This window comes from Mesocricetus auratus, unplaced genomic scaffold (assembly GCF_017639785.1).
Source record: "Mesocricetus auratus isolate SY011 unplaced genomic scaffold, BCM_Maur_2.0 Super-Scaffold_6723, whole genome shotgun sequence".
NCBI classification, from domain to species: Eukaryota; Metazoa; Chordata; class Mammalia; order Rodentia; family Cricetidae; genus Mesocricetus; species Mesocricetus auratus.
This window is the reverse complement of record NW_024429183.1, coordinates 16,355,219-16,368,697: the sequence shown is the minus strand read 5'-3', so window position 1 is coordinate 16,368,697 and position 13,479 is coordinate 16,355,219. Positions and strand designations below refer to the sequence as shown.

The 13,479-nt window shown below is 46.4% G+C and overlaps 1 protein-coding gene across 1 annotated transcript; it reads right to left on the bottom strand.

The window, feature by feature from the left end:
• Positions 1-3,357: 3,357 nt before the first annotated feature.
• Psmd7 (proteasome 26S subunit, non-ATPase 7) lies at positions 3,358-11,126 on the bottom strand. The gene is made up of 7 exons (XM_005073019.4): positions 10,943-11,126; positions 9,094-9,185; positions 8,352-8,444; positions 7,729-7,826; positions 7,047-7,127; positions 5,458-5,549; positions 3,358-4,301 (listed from the first exon to the last, which is right to left on the bottom strand). Exons 1-7 carry the CDS (start codon positions 11,014-11,016, stop codon positions 3,869-3,871), a joined length of 963 nt encoding a protein of 320 aa, XP_005073076.1. The 5' UTR covers positions 11,017-11,126; the 3' UTR covers positions 3,358-3,868.
• Positions 11,127-13,479: the final 2,353 nt, after the last annotated feature.

Here is a 13,479-nt window from a genome sequence, read left to right as displayed (position 1 = left end):
ACGTATTATTTTCTTACGTTTTATCAGGACCAGTGCCATTTATTTGAAGAGACATAATTGTGTATAATTGAACTTTCAACGGAAGTTGAAAACAGAGTAAAATCCAGCTCCAATTTCTCATTGAAAGATTTCCTTTGCATCTAGCACATAGGAAAATGAGGGAGCCCCTCAAAAGTGAACCCTCTCTGTCCTTTTAGTGACTGATAGCCTGAGCTAAATTGAAGGACGTTTAGCTGATTGGCTCAGCACCCTTTGGCCAATTCTGACAGCTTCCATCTTTTCGATAAGGATAAACCCAAGGGTAGTCATTTATCAGTTACCTTCTGTTGCTATGATAAAACTACATGACCAGAAGCAGCTTGCATTAGGAAGGGTTTGCACCTGCGATTCCACAGGGCTGGGAGCCCGTTGTGGCAGTGAGGCAGGCACAGGAAGCAGAGAGAGCCCATCTCTAACCTCAAGGGCGAAGCAGGTGGGAACTGGAAGTAAGAACTCTCAGATGCCACTCCCCAGTGACACGCTTCCTCCAGCAGGGCCTGCGTGACATCCCAGACAACACCAGGTGTTCGAATATCTGAGTCTGTGAAGGGCATTTCTCACTAAAAGCTTCTGTTCTTTTCTATTGCTGTGATAAAACACCATAACTGAGGCAATTTTAGAAGTTTATTTCGGCTTATAGTTTGAGGGTTTGGGTCCATAATGGCAGGGACAGCAGGTGACAGACTGGGAGGCTGGAGCCAGCTGAGGGCTGAGGGCTCACATCTTGAACCACAGCAGGAGCTGAGCTAAGACAATGGGAACACACCGGGAGCACAGCGTGGCTTTTGAAACCTCCAAGTCCTCACCCGGTGACATATTCCCTCTTGAAGGCCATACCTTCTAAAGCTTCCTGGTTTACATGCACTAGACACCATCATTCCTTCACAAGGGTAGGTCAGTTTCAAACAAAGCCAGGAAGGACAAGTGTTCTTCTTGAGGCGTTGGCACAGGTCTGGCTGTGATGCTGCTGGGAAGCTAAAGGGAAGTGAATGTGGCTGTGTGTGTGAGTGAAGAGGCTAACACACCTGTGTGTGAAGAGAGGCTAACTGCATCTGTGTGTGTGAGTGAAGAGGCTAACACACCTGTGTGTGTGAAGGGAGCTAACACACCTGTGTGAGTGAAGAGAGCTAACACACCTGTGTGTGTGAAGGGAGCTAACACACCTGTGTGTGTGAAGAGAGGCTAACTGCATCTGTGTGTGTGAAGAGAGGCTAACTGCATCTGTGTGTGTGAAGGGAGCTAACACACCTGTGTGTGTGTGAAGAGAGGCTAACACACCTGTGTGTGTGAAGAGAGCTAACACCTGTGTGTGTGAAGAGAGGCTAACTGCATCTGTGTGTGTGAAGGGAGCTAACACACCTGTGTGAAGGGAGCTAACACACCTGTGTGTGTGAAGAGAGGCTAACACACCTGTGTGTGTGAAGGGAGCTAACACACCTGTGTGTGTGAAGAGAGCTAACACACCTGTGTGTGTGAAGAGGCTAACACACCTGTGTGTGTGAAGAGAGCTAACACACCTGTGTGAGTGAAGAGAGCTAACACACCTGTGTGTGTGAAGAGAGGCTAACTGCATCTGTGTGTGTGAAGAGAGGCTAACTGCATCTGTGTGTGTGAAGGGAGCTAACACCTGTCTGGAGAGAATCCACCCTGGGATCCCATTTCTCTACCACGGATCCCTCTCTTCAATGCTCCCAAAGGACAATTTATTTAGAAATCTCGAGACTGCCAGTTATATAAGCACAAATCTTCGTTTTAAGCCTGGCTCATGGGTTGGCAGTAAAATCCTCTGTCACTTGTGTAGGTGACTTTATCACAGCCTTCTAGGCTCACCCTCTTCTACAGAATGCCAGCAATTTGGCCTTAGGAAATGCGCTCAAGTGTTCTCACAACCTACCAGCTATTCTTGTTCTTTGGCCTTTTCAAAACCCTGGCTGTTGTGGCACTGGTGTAGACCAGGCTGGCCTTGAACTCTCGGTGATCTCTCTGCCCCTACCTCCCATGTTGTATTTCTTTGCTTTATACTGTGCTGGAGACTGAGTGCAGGGTTTCACAGATGCTAGGCAAACTACCACCAAGATACACCACCAGCCTATTTTCTTTAGACACTGAAGACCCTGTTTTGTCCACATGTGGGTAAAATATTAAACAGAGTAAGTTGAGACAGCTTTTTTTTTTTGTTTTGTTTTGTTTTTTGTTTTTCGAGACAGGGTTTCTCTGTAGCTTTGGAGGCTGTCCTGGAACTCACTCTGTAGACCAGGCTGGTCTCAAACTGAGATCTGCCTGCCTCTGCCTCCCAAGTGCTGGGATTAAAGGCAAGCGCCACCGCTGCCCAGCTTGGAGAAAAGATTTAACTGTCTACTTTCTTCTCCATCAACATGTTTTAAGTGGGAACCCATCTCAAATCGTCAACTTAGTGATGTGGGGTTTATCTCGCTTTAGCATGTATTATCTCATAAAAGGCTCCATTATAACATTTTAATACATGTATGCATTTTGATATATTCATCCATTTCCCCTTCCTTCCTCCTGCTCTCATGACTTTCATGGGTGGGTGTGACCCAGTGAGTTGACTTAGGGTTACTTACAGTAGTGTACCAACAGCTACACTATGCAACCACAGCCTGTAGAACCTCCGAGGGGTCTTGTGAGCACCTTCCCACCAAATTTAAATTATACATTACACATTCCTTCTATCCAGTTGGATGTGGCAAACATCTCAATTCTAGACCAGCTAAAACTGTCATTTGCCCTTTGTATCTCAGAATCTTAGTGACCTAACACAGGTTTTTCCTATAGCTCTTTATATTTTACTGCCAATGTTTGCACTGACCAGTCCTTTGGAAGGTGTATGGGTAATTTATGCTTCTGATCTTAAACCCATTCATTTGTTAACTTGCTTTTTGTTACAGTATTTCTAAACTTCTGAATATTTTAACCCAAGTGGTACACTTGAGAATTTAAGGATGTTGTGGGTGTTCAAGGCGGGGGTATCATGGTACACACCTTTAATCTCAGTATCTGGGAGGATAGCCAGGCTACAGTGAGATTTTGTCTCAAAAAACAAAACGAATTGACAGCTGGGTGACTATCCTGTGTTAGATCCCTTATTGTGTACATTCACTGGCGATAGCTCAGTTCATTTCTCTGTCCTCCCATTTTTTTTTTGTTTCTGAGACAGGGTTTCCGTTTGCAGCCAGTGTTCCATTCTTAGTTAGCACTCCCATTTACCTGCTGCCCAGAGTTCTCAGGAGCTGCTGCAGCAGCCACCGAAGATCATTTTGCTTGCTCTTGAAAACACAAACCACTAGAACACAGACGTAAAAACCAAGCCATTTAATTTTATCTTGAAGGTAAACAATACATGGACCTGCACCACAAGCCCTAAGAATGCTAGAGTTACAGATCCAAAAGGTGGTGTAGGCTGAAGAGTTCAGAAAGGTCAGAGCTCAAGTGTTTGTTGGCATAGAATATGGGATCCAAAAGCTCCATTTAGCAGTTCTGCCAATTACTACCGACAGACCCCAAGGATCTTTTAAGGTAGGAAAACATACCCGATCCCAGTTTTAAGGATAAAAGAATGGAGAATGCCAAAGGTTACGCTGCTCTCCTCCACCCCACCTACCGAATGCAGGGGCAGCTGCAGTGTAGGGAGGCTGGGATCGGTCCTTCTGTCCACTCATCTCCACAGAATGCCACAGCAAGGGTGACGGAGGCAGAGCGCTTGTCAGGATAGCTTTTTAACAAGCACCAAATGTGACAAAGAACCCTCTAGTGGCACACCAAGTTAGTTTATAAGATTTTAATTTACAAATAAAAAAAGCTACACCATTTACTTTTTCTCCTTTTTTTCTTCTTTCTTTACATCGCTCTTCTCCTTCTCTTTGTCATCTTTTCTCTCCTTCTTGCTCTCTTCCTTTTCCTGTCCCTCCTTCTTCTCTGCATCCCGGTTGGCGATCTTGTTGTTGATGAGGTTGTGCAAGGCGACCACAGAGCGGATCAGTGAGGCCAAGTACACCACCACCATCTGGTCATTGGTCTTCAGGTAGAAGGCCTTGACGAACTCCTGCAGGCTGGCGTCTGGCAGCAGGTTGAAGACATCCTGCAGCTGGTAGATGATCTGGTGGTTGATGGGCAGCTTGCCGCTGGCCACTTTCTCCAGGTAACTCCTGATGTCCAGGAGCTTGGAGTTCAGTCCCTTCAAACCATGGACCTGGTTTGTGATTCGCTGGGAGAGAGTTCCCACTGTAGTGTCCTTGATGTCTCTGGAACCCACAAGAAAGGCAGAAAGAGCATCAGGTTACACGATCACAAATGTAAGGACTATCTGGGATAACAGTTCAGATCAGCAACAACTTCCTGGTCACCTGGGTCTTTGGAAATGTTTATTTTTAGCTGTTTGTCCGTGTGTGAGTGCAATGCTCTCAGAGGCCAGAAGAGGGCATCAGATTTCCCTGGAGTTACAGGCAGTTGTGAAAGAACTACCTGACATGGATGCTGGGAACCAAACTCAGGTTCTCAGCAGCAGTCTGTGCTCCTAACCACTGACCCACACACTCTCCAGCCCTCATAGGTAACCTTGTTTAGTGCTCTGCCCTGGCCTCCCTGGTTTATAAAGGATGACATTTTCCCACCTGTCTTGCTACAATGTTGTGCAGCTTAAATCAGTTCTGGAGTTTTCAAAACCCGGAAGAACTTTAGCCAAGGTGAAAATGAAATCTTTCAAGCATGGCTCACACACAAATCCCATCTGGGGAGGAAGATTCTCTGCAGAAGCACTGTTCACTGGAGAGCACAGGCCTGCATTACACATGTGTATCCTATCACAGTCATACCTCCTCAGTCAAGACACTTTAGAGGTGAATTTGTTCAACCATATTGATTTATAAAAAAAAAAAAAAAAATCAAAGGGCTGGAAGTGGTAGCTCACGTCTTTAATCCCAGCACCTTGTAGGATGAAGCAGGGGGATGGTGACTTTGAGCAGTACGGGCTACAGTGAGCCCCTGTTTTAAAAAGGCGTAGAAGGGGCTGTGATTCATTTACAAGAGAAGCACAGTGGATGACCTGACCCTGATCTGAACACCTAACAACCCTTCCACACTCAGGCTCTCTTGGCAGCTGGCTCTGGCTCTGTACAAAGGTTTTTGCCCCCCACCCCCCAGGCTGGCTTAGGATTCTGAGATCCACCTGCTTCTGCCTCCCAAGTGCTAGAATTAAAAGTGTACACTACCATGCCTGCTTATCTCTATGCGTGTACCACGTATGTCCCTAGTGCCCTTGGAGGTTACAAGAGGGCATGACTGGAGTCACAGGTGGCTGTGAGCTACCAACGTGGGTGCTGGGAACTGAACCCGGGTCCTCCTGCAGTAGCAGCCAGTGCTCTTAACCACTGAGTCATTTCCCCAGCCCCACCGTCTCACCTTAGCAAGTGTTCCACTCCGACTTCCTCAGCTTCCTCTGCCCCAATTTCACTGGTCACATGCTCAAAAGTTTTGGATGTTGGTGTTCCGTCCTGTGAGAAGAGGCCTAACTGTTGTTATTTATTTTCAACAAGCCAACTGGCATGTTCTCTTGTGATACACCTCAGTCTTGTGCTGCCAGTCAGCACATTTCATGACTGTTTGCTTGACAAATAAGTCTCTAGGGCTAGGACAGTTCTGCTGGGACACTGCTGCTAGCTTGTTTGCATCATGCTGTCACTAAATTGTTCTCTGAAGAAATTTTCTTGTCAAGGAAAACTGTGGTATTCCCTCAGGCCCACATGTAGGGACCAATGCTCAGCAGACTCAGGGTAAGAGTTTAGTTATTTCTAGAAGGGAAAATACAAAACACCTGCACTCGAGGTACATTCATGCCAACAAATTTAACCTAAGCACGTACTGTCCCATGAATCAAATGACCTAAGAGCCCCAAATGTGATCCAATGAGTAACTAGTGTTTGAAGGGTAGCATCCGGTGGGGTGGTGTGGCTCATCTGACCACCAGTGACTCAGTCACAGAACTTGAGAAGACACTTTTTAGCTCGGCTGCCAGTAGAGGCTGTGCCCCTCCTATGAGGGCTCTACCAGCTTGTGCAAAGTAAGTCACAGGGCCCTGGACAAGTCTCTAAGTCCTATCACACACCAGACCTGCTGGAAGTGTGGTTGGTTCTCACTTTACTCAGGATGGTGGGAGAATCCCCTAAAGGCACTCTAGTCTTTGGATGCTTAAGATGGCCTGAGCCTTCCAGTCTTTTAGGACTTCATGACAGACAACTGGGTCAAGAGCAGGGATGAAACTTTACTGCAACCAGACAATACATCTGGATCTAAGTTTCCTAGAGCTCCAAAACAAAAACAACAACAAAATAGAACAAGGCTTAGTGTAAAGGCTGGGAGGGAGTCACCCTACAACATCCCTTTTCAAATTCTAAAGCCGTATTAAGAAAAATGTTACAATCTTAATCCCTTTTGACACTGCAGACCGGGCTCCTTGGACAGCCTAATACAAACACTTGGCACTCACTCCCCAATCCTGTTATATCCGGCTCTACCTAAGAACTCCCCACCAGCTTTGCTAAGGACAGAAAAGGGCTGGCTATGGCTCACTGCTCTAGTCACTGCGACCCAAGTGTCAAAGGACCACAGGTCTTGCTGCCTGGCACTTGGCAGCTGTCTTACCGTATTTGAAAACCTAGGAGCTGTCTGAAGGGACTGAAATCTTCAAAAGGATCTTGCACTGAACTAAAGAACCAGCTCTCAGGCCTGGCCTTCCCTTTACTGTGAAGATCTCTGGGCTTCATCTGACTACTCAGGGCTTCAGTTTCTTCAGTGAAAAAGGATTATAGGTTCCTTTGTTTTTTTCTAGTTTTAAAACTCAAGGCTAGACAGACTGATAGCAGGAACCAACACCTCCTTTTTGTTACAGAGAGATAAAGATTTGTTGGGTTTAACATGGAAAACAAAACAAAAACCTCTAAAAACCTAAAGAACTTGATAACCTTATCTCCAGCTCAAAGCAAGCAACTTACATCATGAACTTCTTCCACTGAAATGTAAGCTTCGGTAGGAAGTCCTAGGTCCTTTGGCTTCACATCAATAATGACCAACACCTGGCAGAAAAAAAAAAATCCTCAGCTTAGCAAACTTCCCTCCTGACAAAGTACAACTCCAGCCTTTCTTCTGGTTCCATTTAGAAACAAGCCAGAATGTCCAGCAAAAGATACGTTTATGTTTCACATGATCCATCACGCCATAAGAGCCCAACTTTCAACCTCTGCCCCACTCCCTCCCAGAACTTACTAACCTTTTCTTGAAATTTACATTTAAAATTTACATGGGGGGGGGGAGGGAATCAATTGTGGGAGTTGGTTCTCTCCTTCCCCAGGGTGGGCTCTGGGAGAAAGAACTTGTCAGGTTTGGCGACAGAGGCCTTAACTCACCAAGCCACCTGGCTGGCTCCACTAGCCATTCTTAACTTGAATTTTCTCATTTATAAAGACAACATATAGTTACTGAGAGGATTACAGCAGTTATATACACACCACTCAGCAGGTGCTGCTGCTTGCTAAATATACTAGGTTAGAACAAATTACTCAGAAATATACTTTACTGCAAAGCTTATGGAGAAGCAGCAACAGAATGTTTGCTACCCAGGTCCTTCTGATGACACCCTTGAGTAGCAAGGAAGAGTTCTGAGAACAGTGTACTTACAGAGTTGGGGCAGTATCTTTTCATGAGTTCATTGATGGCGATATCATTCTTGTGCAGTTTGGGGCCTGTGTGGTACCACCCAACTATTCTTTCTCTGGCTGAGAAGCAAAACCTTAGTAAGTTTTAAATTATTTCACTGAGATCTGTGCAACTGGCTCAAAATAATAACACCAATTCTTAAGTTGTCTACCTTTCTGAGAGTTCCAGACAAAGATAGACCTTGACACATTTATGAAATCTAAAACTCCAAAGCAGAATTCTAAGAAAATAAGCAGGTGTGATACAGACACACCTGTATCCCTGACTTGCACAGGGACCAGATATCAGTTACAGAACAATATATGAACAAATGCACGTTCCCATCCACCGATGGCAGTTGTGAGTATATCCAAAGAGCCATAGTTGATGTACCGAAATAACACGTAACAATGCACTTTGCCAGTACTAAAGCTTAGGGGCATGCAGACCCGAGCACAGCCCTGCTCCAGCCCAGATGGTCTCCATGCCTTAAACTACTGCTCTATTTTATTTACCCTATCTCATTTATTTTTACTTAGTTCAGCTAAGTGAACCCATCCGTGACAACAAAGACATCAGGTGTATACACCCACACCCAGACTTACCATTGACCTTCTTAAACATTCCATACATGTTTTCCAAATAATCATGGTCTAAAAACCAGACAGAATCATCTTTGTCATCTTCATCAAATGGTACTAAAAAGAGGGGAGAAAAGAAAATAAAGATTCCTCCTAGGGGCTAAAAGCTCGTGCCCCCTCAGCTGCGTCTGCTTCACCTTCATTTAAGACCTCCACATTTCCAGCTACTCTCAAAATGCTAAAGACTTAGCTAACCCCGGGAAGCGCTTTTAAAAAGGACACACTCTCTGGCTTGCTAAAGGCCCAGCTCTTTCTGACATTTCCCGCATGGCGAATTATAGACAATATCCACGTCCTTTTAGACTGCAGATCCTGCCAGCAATACACAGACTGGAAGTGTGACATTATGGTAAAGACTGATGAGAGTGCAAGGTCCCCCGCCCCACCCCACATCTTCCTCCTTGTTCTACCACAGCCAGTGTTCGAGCCAACAAGCTATCCCGAAGGCTTGCTCTAAAATGCAGCCACACTTCTACGTTTACACAATCTGTAGCAGCTCGTGCACTCCAAGAGACAAAAGAGCAGCTGCAATGGAGACTGCAGGTTAAAAATATTCACTCTGGTCTAGTGTGTAGTCATTAGGCTCAATGAGCAATTCTGATATAGGATCTTCAGGTTGCAGTTAGAAAAAAAAAGCTCATTTCCCATATTTAAACCCATATTCTAACCATGCTCAGCAAAATCAAAAGCTTAATTTGTCCTTTACCTGCAAAACTGTTGGATACATCAAGTACTTTCTTTTGCCATGACCCCAAAAGCACACCGACAACCCGCTTCTGGTTTCCAACCTTGCCAATGCTGAATGAGAAAAACAGGTGGTCAGTCTTTACAGGCATCCAGACACTCAGCCCCAACAGTTAGCTACTCAGTGGTAAGTATCAACAGCACAGATACAATTTAGTTTATGTGGGAGCTAAGTCCATAAACAAATGTAACAGGTTAGTAAGGAAACTAGCCTAACACACGCTGGAGAAACTTCATGCTTTTTTTCCTTTCCCACTATTTAAACTCCGCCTTCTCTACACCCAATCTCTCAGGGAGACACTAGAGTGGCACCAGTTTTATGGCACAGCCAAATCTTCTCCAGGACCTCTGTACCACGTCACCCAGCTTCAGACGCGCTCCATCCTCTGGAAGGGCTAGGGCCCAGGAGAGATTCCCATTCAGAAGCACCGACGTGACATTTTGCAGCCTCCCACTGGCTTGTTAAGCAGAGGTCAGTGACTAAGCACATGGGGAGAAAGGCTGGATGGGTGAGAAGGGTTTTGCTTCATGTCAATCTCCACCCATCTCAAACCTCCTGTGTGGTTTTCTGCTAAGGAGGTACAAGCATATTGCTCTGCAAATAATTGTTTTTAGCCACTAGCAAATTGTACATTTGGAAATAATTGAATTCTCTGCTAAGGAAACATACAAGCCACGGTACCTCTTCACCAATCCTAAATTTCGAATTAGTTTAACTGTAGTATTTTGCTTAACATAGAGCCTGGGAAATCAATACTAAATTTGGGGTATTGGTTGAATGAAATTAAGGGTACCGTATTCCTGGTGCGCCGCCCTCCCCCCATCCACTGAAAATACTTCCAACAACGAGTTTCCACGTGTCAATGGAAACTTCACTCACGGGCCTTTCAGTTTACAAAAGTCCATCTGTGTCTTTAGAGCCCCCCCATCTGTACCACGACACGGCCACCAGCAGTGTCCGCCCTTACTTGGTTCTTACCAAACGTTGGAAGAAAACTGAAGCAGTGCTCAACCATTGGGGGCCCTGGTATCCCAAGGGAGTAAAACTGTATCTGCTGTAGAAAGCCCACAGAGCCAGTAAATACCGAGGCACCTAACGAGAGAGACAACTGACCCCGGAATCAAAACCCTCCAAACCCTCCGAACCCTCCGTCTCGAGGGTGTTTTTGGATCTGATTTGAGTTAGCTGCACAAAGGCTGGTTCGGCCCGGGCTCTAGCACGACTTCACAGCAAGCACAGGCTCCCTGCTGGGATTTTCCCATTTGTTAGTTCAACTCATTATCTTGTAAAACTTGCAAACACGCGCAACAGGTCCGGCAGGATGAGCGGCTGGAGCAGGGTGGTAGTGGCAGAGCTAACCAGGTGTACTGTTGGATGGCCCCAATCTGCACCTGCCTCATTTTTAAGGGAAAAAGCTGGCACCTTATCCACATTTTTAAGGTGCCACCCAACCAGATTCCTGCTTAAAACTTGTTGGTTACAACCAAGCCGTTCATCGGGGACGCCGAGGCCAGAATTTCGGTGACAGCTTTCACAGGCACCGACGCGAGAGACGCTGTCCTGGGACACCAAGCCGCGCTGGTGAAAGGCGGGCAGCATGGCCCCGATTCCGGTCACTGAACAGGCGGACCAGGCCTGGGAATGGTGGCCGCGGCGCGGGTGCGAGGCTGTCAATCGGCTCGCAGCATCGCGGTGTGGAGCCGCCGGGGTCGCCCGCCCCCCGCCCGCGTCTCCGGCCGCCGCGTTACGCCCGGAGCGCCCGTGACTCAGCAGCCCTGCGCCGTGCGGCCGCCACGCGCCGCCCGCTCACCGGTTGAAATGATCCACCACACTGAGCAGCACCAGGGGGTGGACCACCACCTTCTGCACCGCCAGCTCCGGCATCGCGACACAGCCCGCCCGCCGGCCCGGCTCCCTGCGACCCACAAACACCGGCAACCGCAGCGATACAGGCCGTTCCTCCAGGCCCCAGTGCCTCCCCTTCCGGTTTGACTACCGCCGCAGAGTCGACTTCCGCTCCCGGAGTGCTTCGCGCGTGTGCCCGCACTGTCGCCAGGGCCGCCATCTTGAGAAAGGGCCGACTGTGGGACTTAACGCTATTGATGAAGCTTGACTTTTGTCTCCCCTAGCTTTTTGCTTCCCAGCTCACTATTTCTCCCCCTCTGAAAAACTGTAGAAAAAAAATCCCCAGAAAAACAAATAGTAACAGCTTATACGTCTACCCACTCAAGTACTTAACCACATATATTTAACTTTCATTTAAAGACAGCACTGTTTGCAGAGGAATTTCATTTTTTTAAAATGTTTCATTTCATTATTTTTGAAGCAGGGCCTTATGTAACACAGACTGACGTGGAAGATGCTGTCCAGGATGATCATGATTCCCTGATCTCCACCTCATAAGCTCAAGAATAACAGCATGTGCCACCACACTTGGCCTAGAGGAGCTCTCAGTCTCTAACAGTAGCTTTGGATGTAGGACTGGGTAATTTATCTCATCATTTTTGTCGTTGTTGTTTCTGAGACCGGGTTTCTTTGTGTAACTGCTCCTCTGGCTGTCCTGGAGCTCTCTTTGTAGACCAGGCTAGCCTTGAACTCACAGAGATCCACCTGCCTCTGCCTCCCAACCCCTGGGATTAAAAACATAGGTCACCACTGCCTGGTATTTTCTCCTCATTTTTATTGCTGGGAATTTTCCTGAATGTCCAATTGAATATGATGAATACAGTGACATTTAGGTTTTGTTTGTCCCAAAGATTTGAGGAGAAAGACCACTGACCCAAATCATCATAGCTAAATTAGTTAAAGCAAGCAATTAATTAAAGCAACTTTTTTTTTAAATTCGTGTATACGTTTTTCTCTCCTTAAAGGTGGAGTTCAAGAAGTCAGCACTGGACATGGTTTTTATAGCTCAGGGGTAGGTGGTTTTCAAATAATGGACTCGGTGGGCAAAATAGGTGGGGTTACAGGAGCAGAACATGAGCACACACGTTGGTTATGATGACCCTCTGAAGCAAAGACATGATTGCAAATTTATCTTAAAATGGTGGTCATAGCAACAGGTATGTAGGCATTTAGGGCAGATAGGATCAGGACAGGTATTCTGGCAATCGGGAGTCACAGGATACTGAGTGTTACATAGCTCAGGTGGAAAGGTATCCTGGAGCTCGGGTATCCAAGGACTACCGCAGGCTACAGTAACCATAGCAGCTTACAGCCCTGCCTCAAGGAAAGGCTTCCCCAGTGTATCAGCTCTGCTCCAGGAGAGGGTCTTCCAGCTGGAGATATTTGCCCAGTGCAGCAGTTTTGCTCCTCCAGCAGGAGAGGGTTTCCTGGGCGAAGTTGTAACAGTTGAGCTCTGCTCCCAGAAGTGGAGAGCAGTGGAGAGCCGAGTGTAACAACTCCACTCTGGCAGGGAAGAGTTTCCCCGGCAGAAGTGTTACAGCCCTGCTTGCTCTGCTCTCTCTGTTTGCTCTGCTCAGGGTCGCCTCTGCTCCACTGCTCATCCAAGGGGTTTATTGGGAGGGAAGAATTCAGGAGAGTGGCAGAGGACAGCCTAGTAGCATGAACAGCCACAAGCTTAGCAGGATTTATATAGGGCTTTCAGGGTGGGGACTGGTCAGATTTTAATGCTGAGCTCAGATTGGCTAGAGCTCCTGCTCGAGGATTGGGTAGTTTTCTGCACAGGGTTAGGGTCAGATTTGGCTTTGGTTTCAGGGCCAAAGTGTGTTTCTTTCTCTGGTCCTTTTTAGCCTTTTGGCTCCAATTTTAGGGCCAGGGTGCATTTCTTTCACTGAATCTGATTCCAGGGACAAAGTGTGTTCCTTTGGCACTGGTTTCAGGGTCAGGGTACATTTCTGGCTCTGCTCAGGGTGTGTTTCTTTAACTGGTCCCTTTTCCCTACAAGGTATTCATAGCAAGGTAGTCATAATCTTTTGAAACAAAGATAGAATTGCAAGATGATTTTGAAACAAAGACATGGTTGTCATTTCCTGTAACAGGAAGTGCAGAACCATTTGTAGTTAAGGTTACAGGTGAGGCACAGCCCTATCCTTGAGAAATAGAGGTTTAATCATAAACAGGGATGAGCCTAGTGTGTCTACTGTAAGATGGCTTTCAAGTCTGAGATGGAGGCAGGCTGGTTTGTCAGTTTCTCCCTGTCTTATGTTACTTACTGTGTAACCAGAGATAGAAGAAAGCCATTTGTGCCAGTTTTAAATGTTTAAACTTAAGGGTTGAAGAAGAGAAAGAATATTTTGATATTAAGTAGGAAAGAGAAAAAGGAAGTCTACAATAGAAATTTATGGGAGACAAATCTCAGTTTGATTGTAGAGGCAAAGTACATTA

Bases quoted from the DNA above. Each gene is read 5' to 3' on its own strand.
- Psmd7 (XM_005073019.4), bottom strand. From the start codon at position 11,016: ATGCCGGAGCTGGCGGTGCAGAAGGTGGTGGTCCACCCCCTGGTGCTG. The intron at 7,128-7,728 runs GTAAGTACACTG...TTTTTCTGCCAG, and splicing joins AAAGATACTGCCCCAACTCT to GTGTTGGTCATTATTGATGT. The intron at 4,302-5,457 runs GTGAGACGGTGG...TGTGGGTTCCAG, and splicing joins GGAGTGGAACACTTGCTAAG to AGACATCAAGGACACTACAG.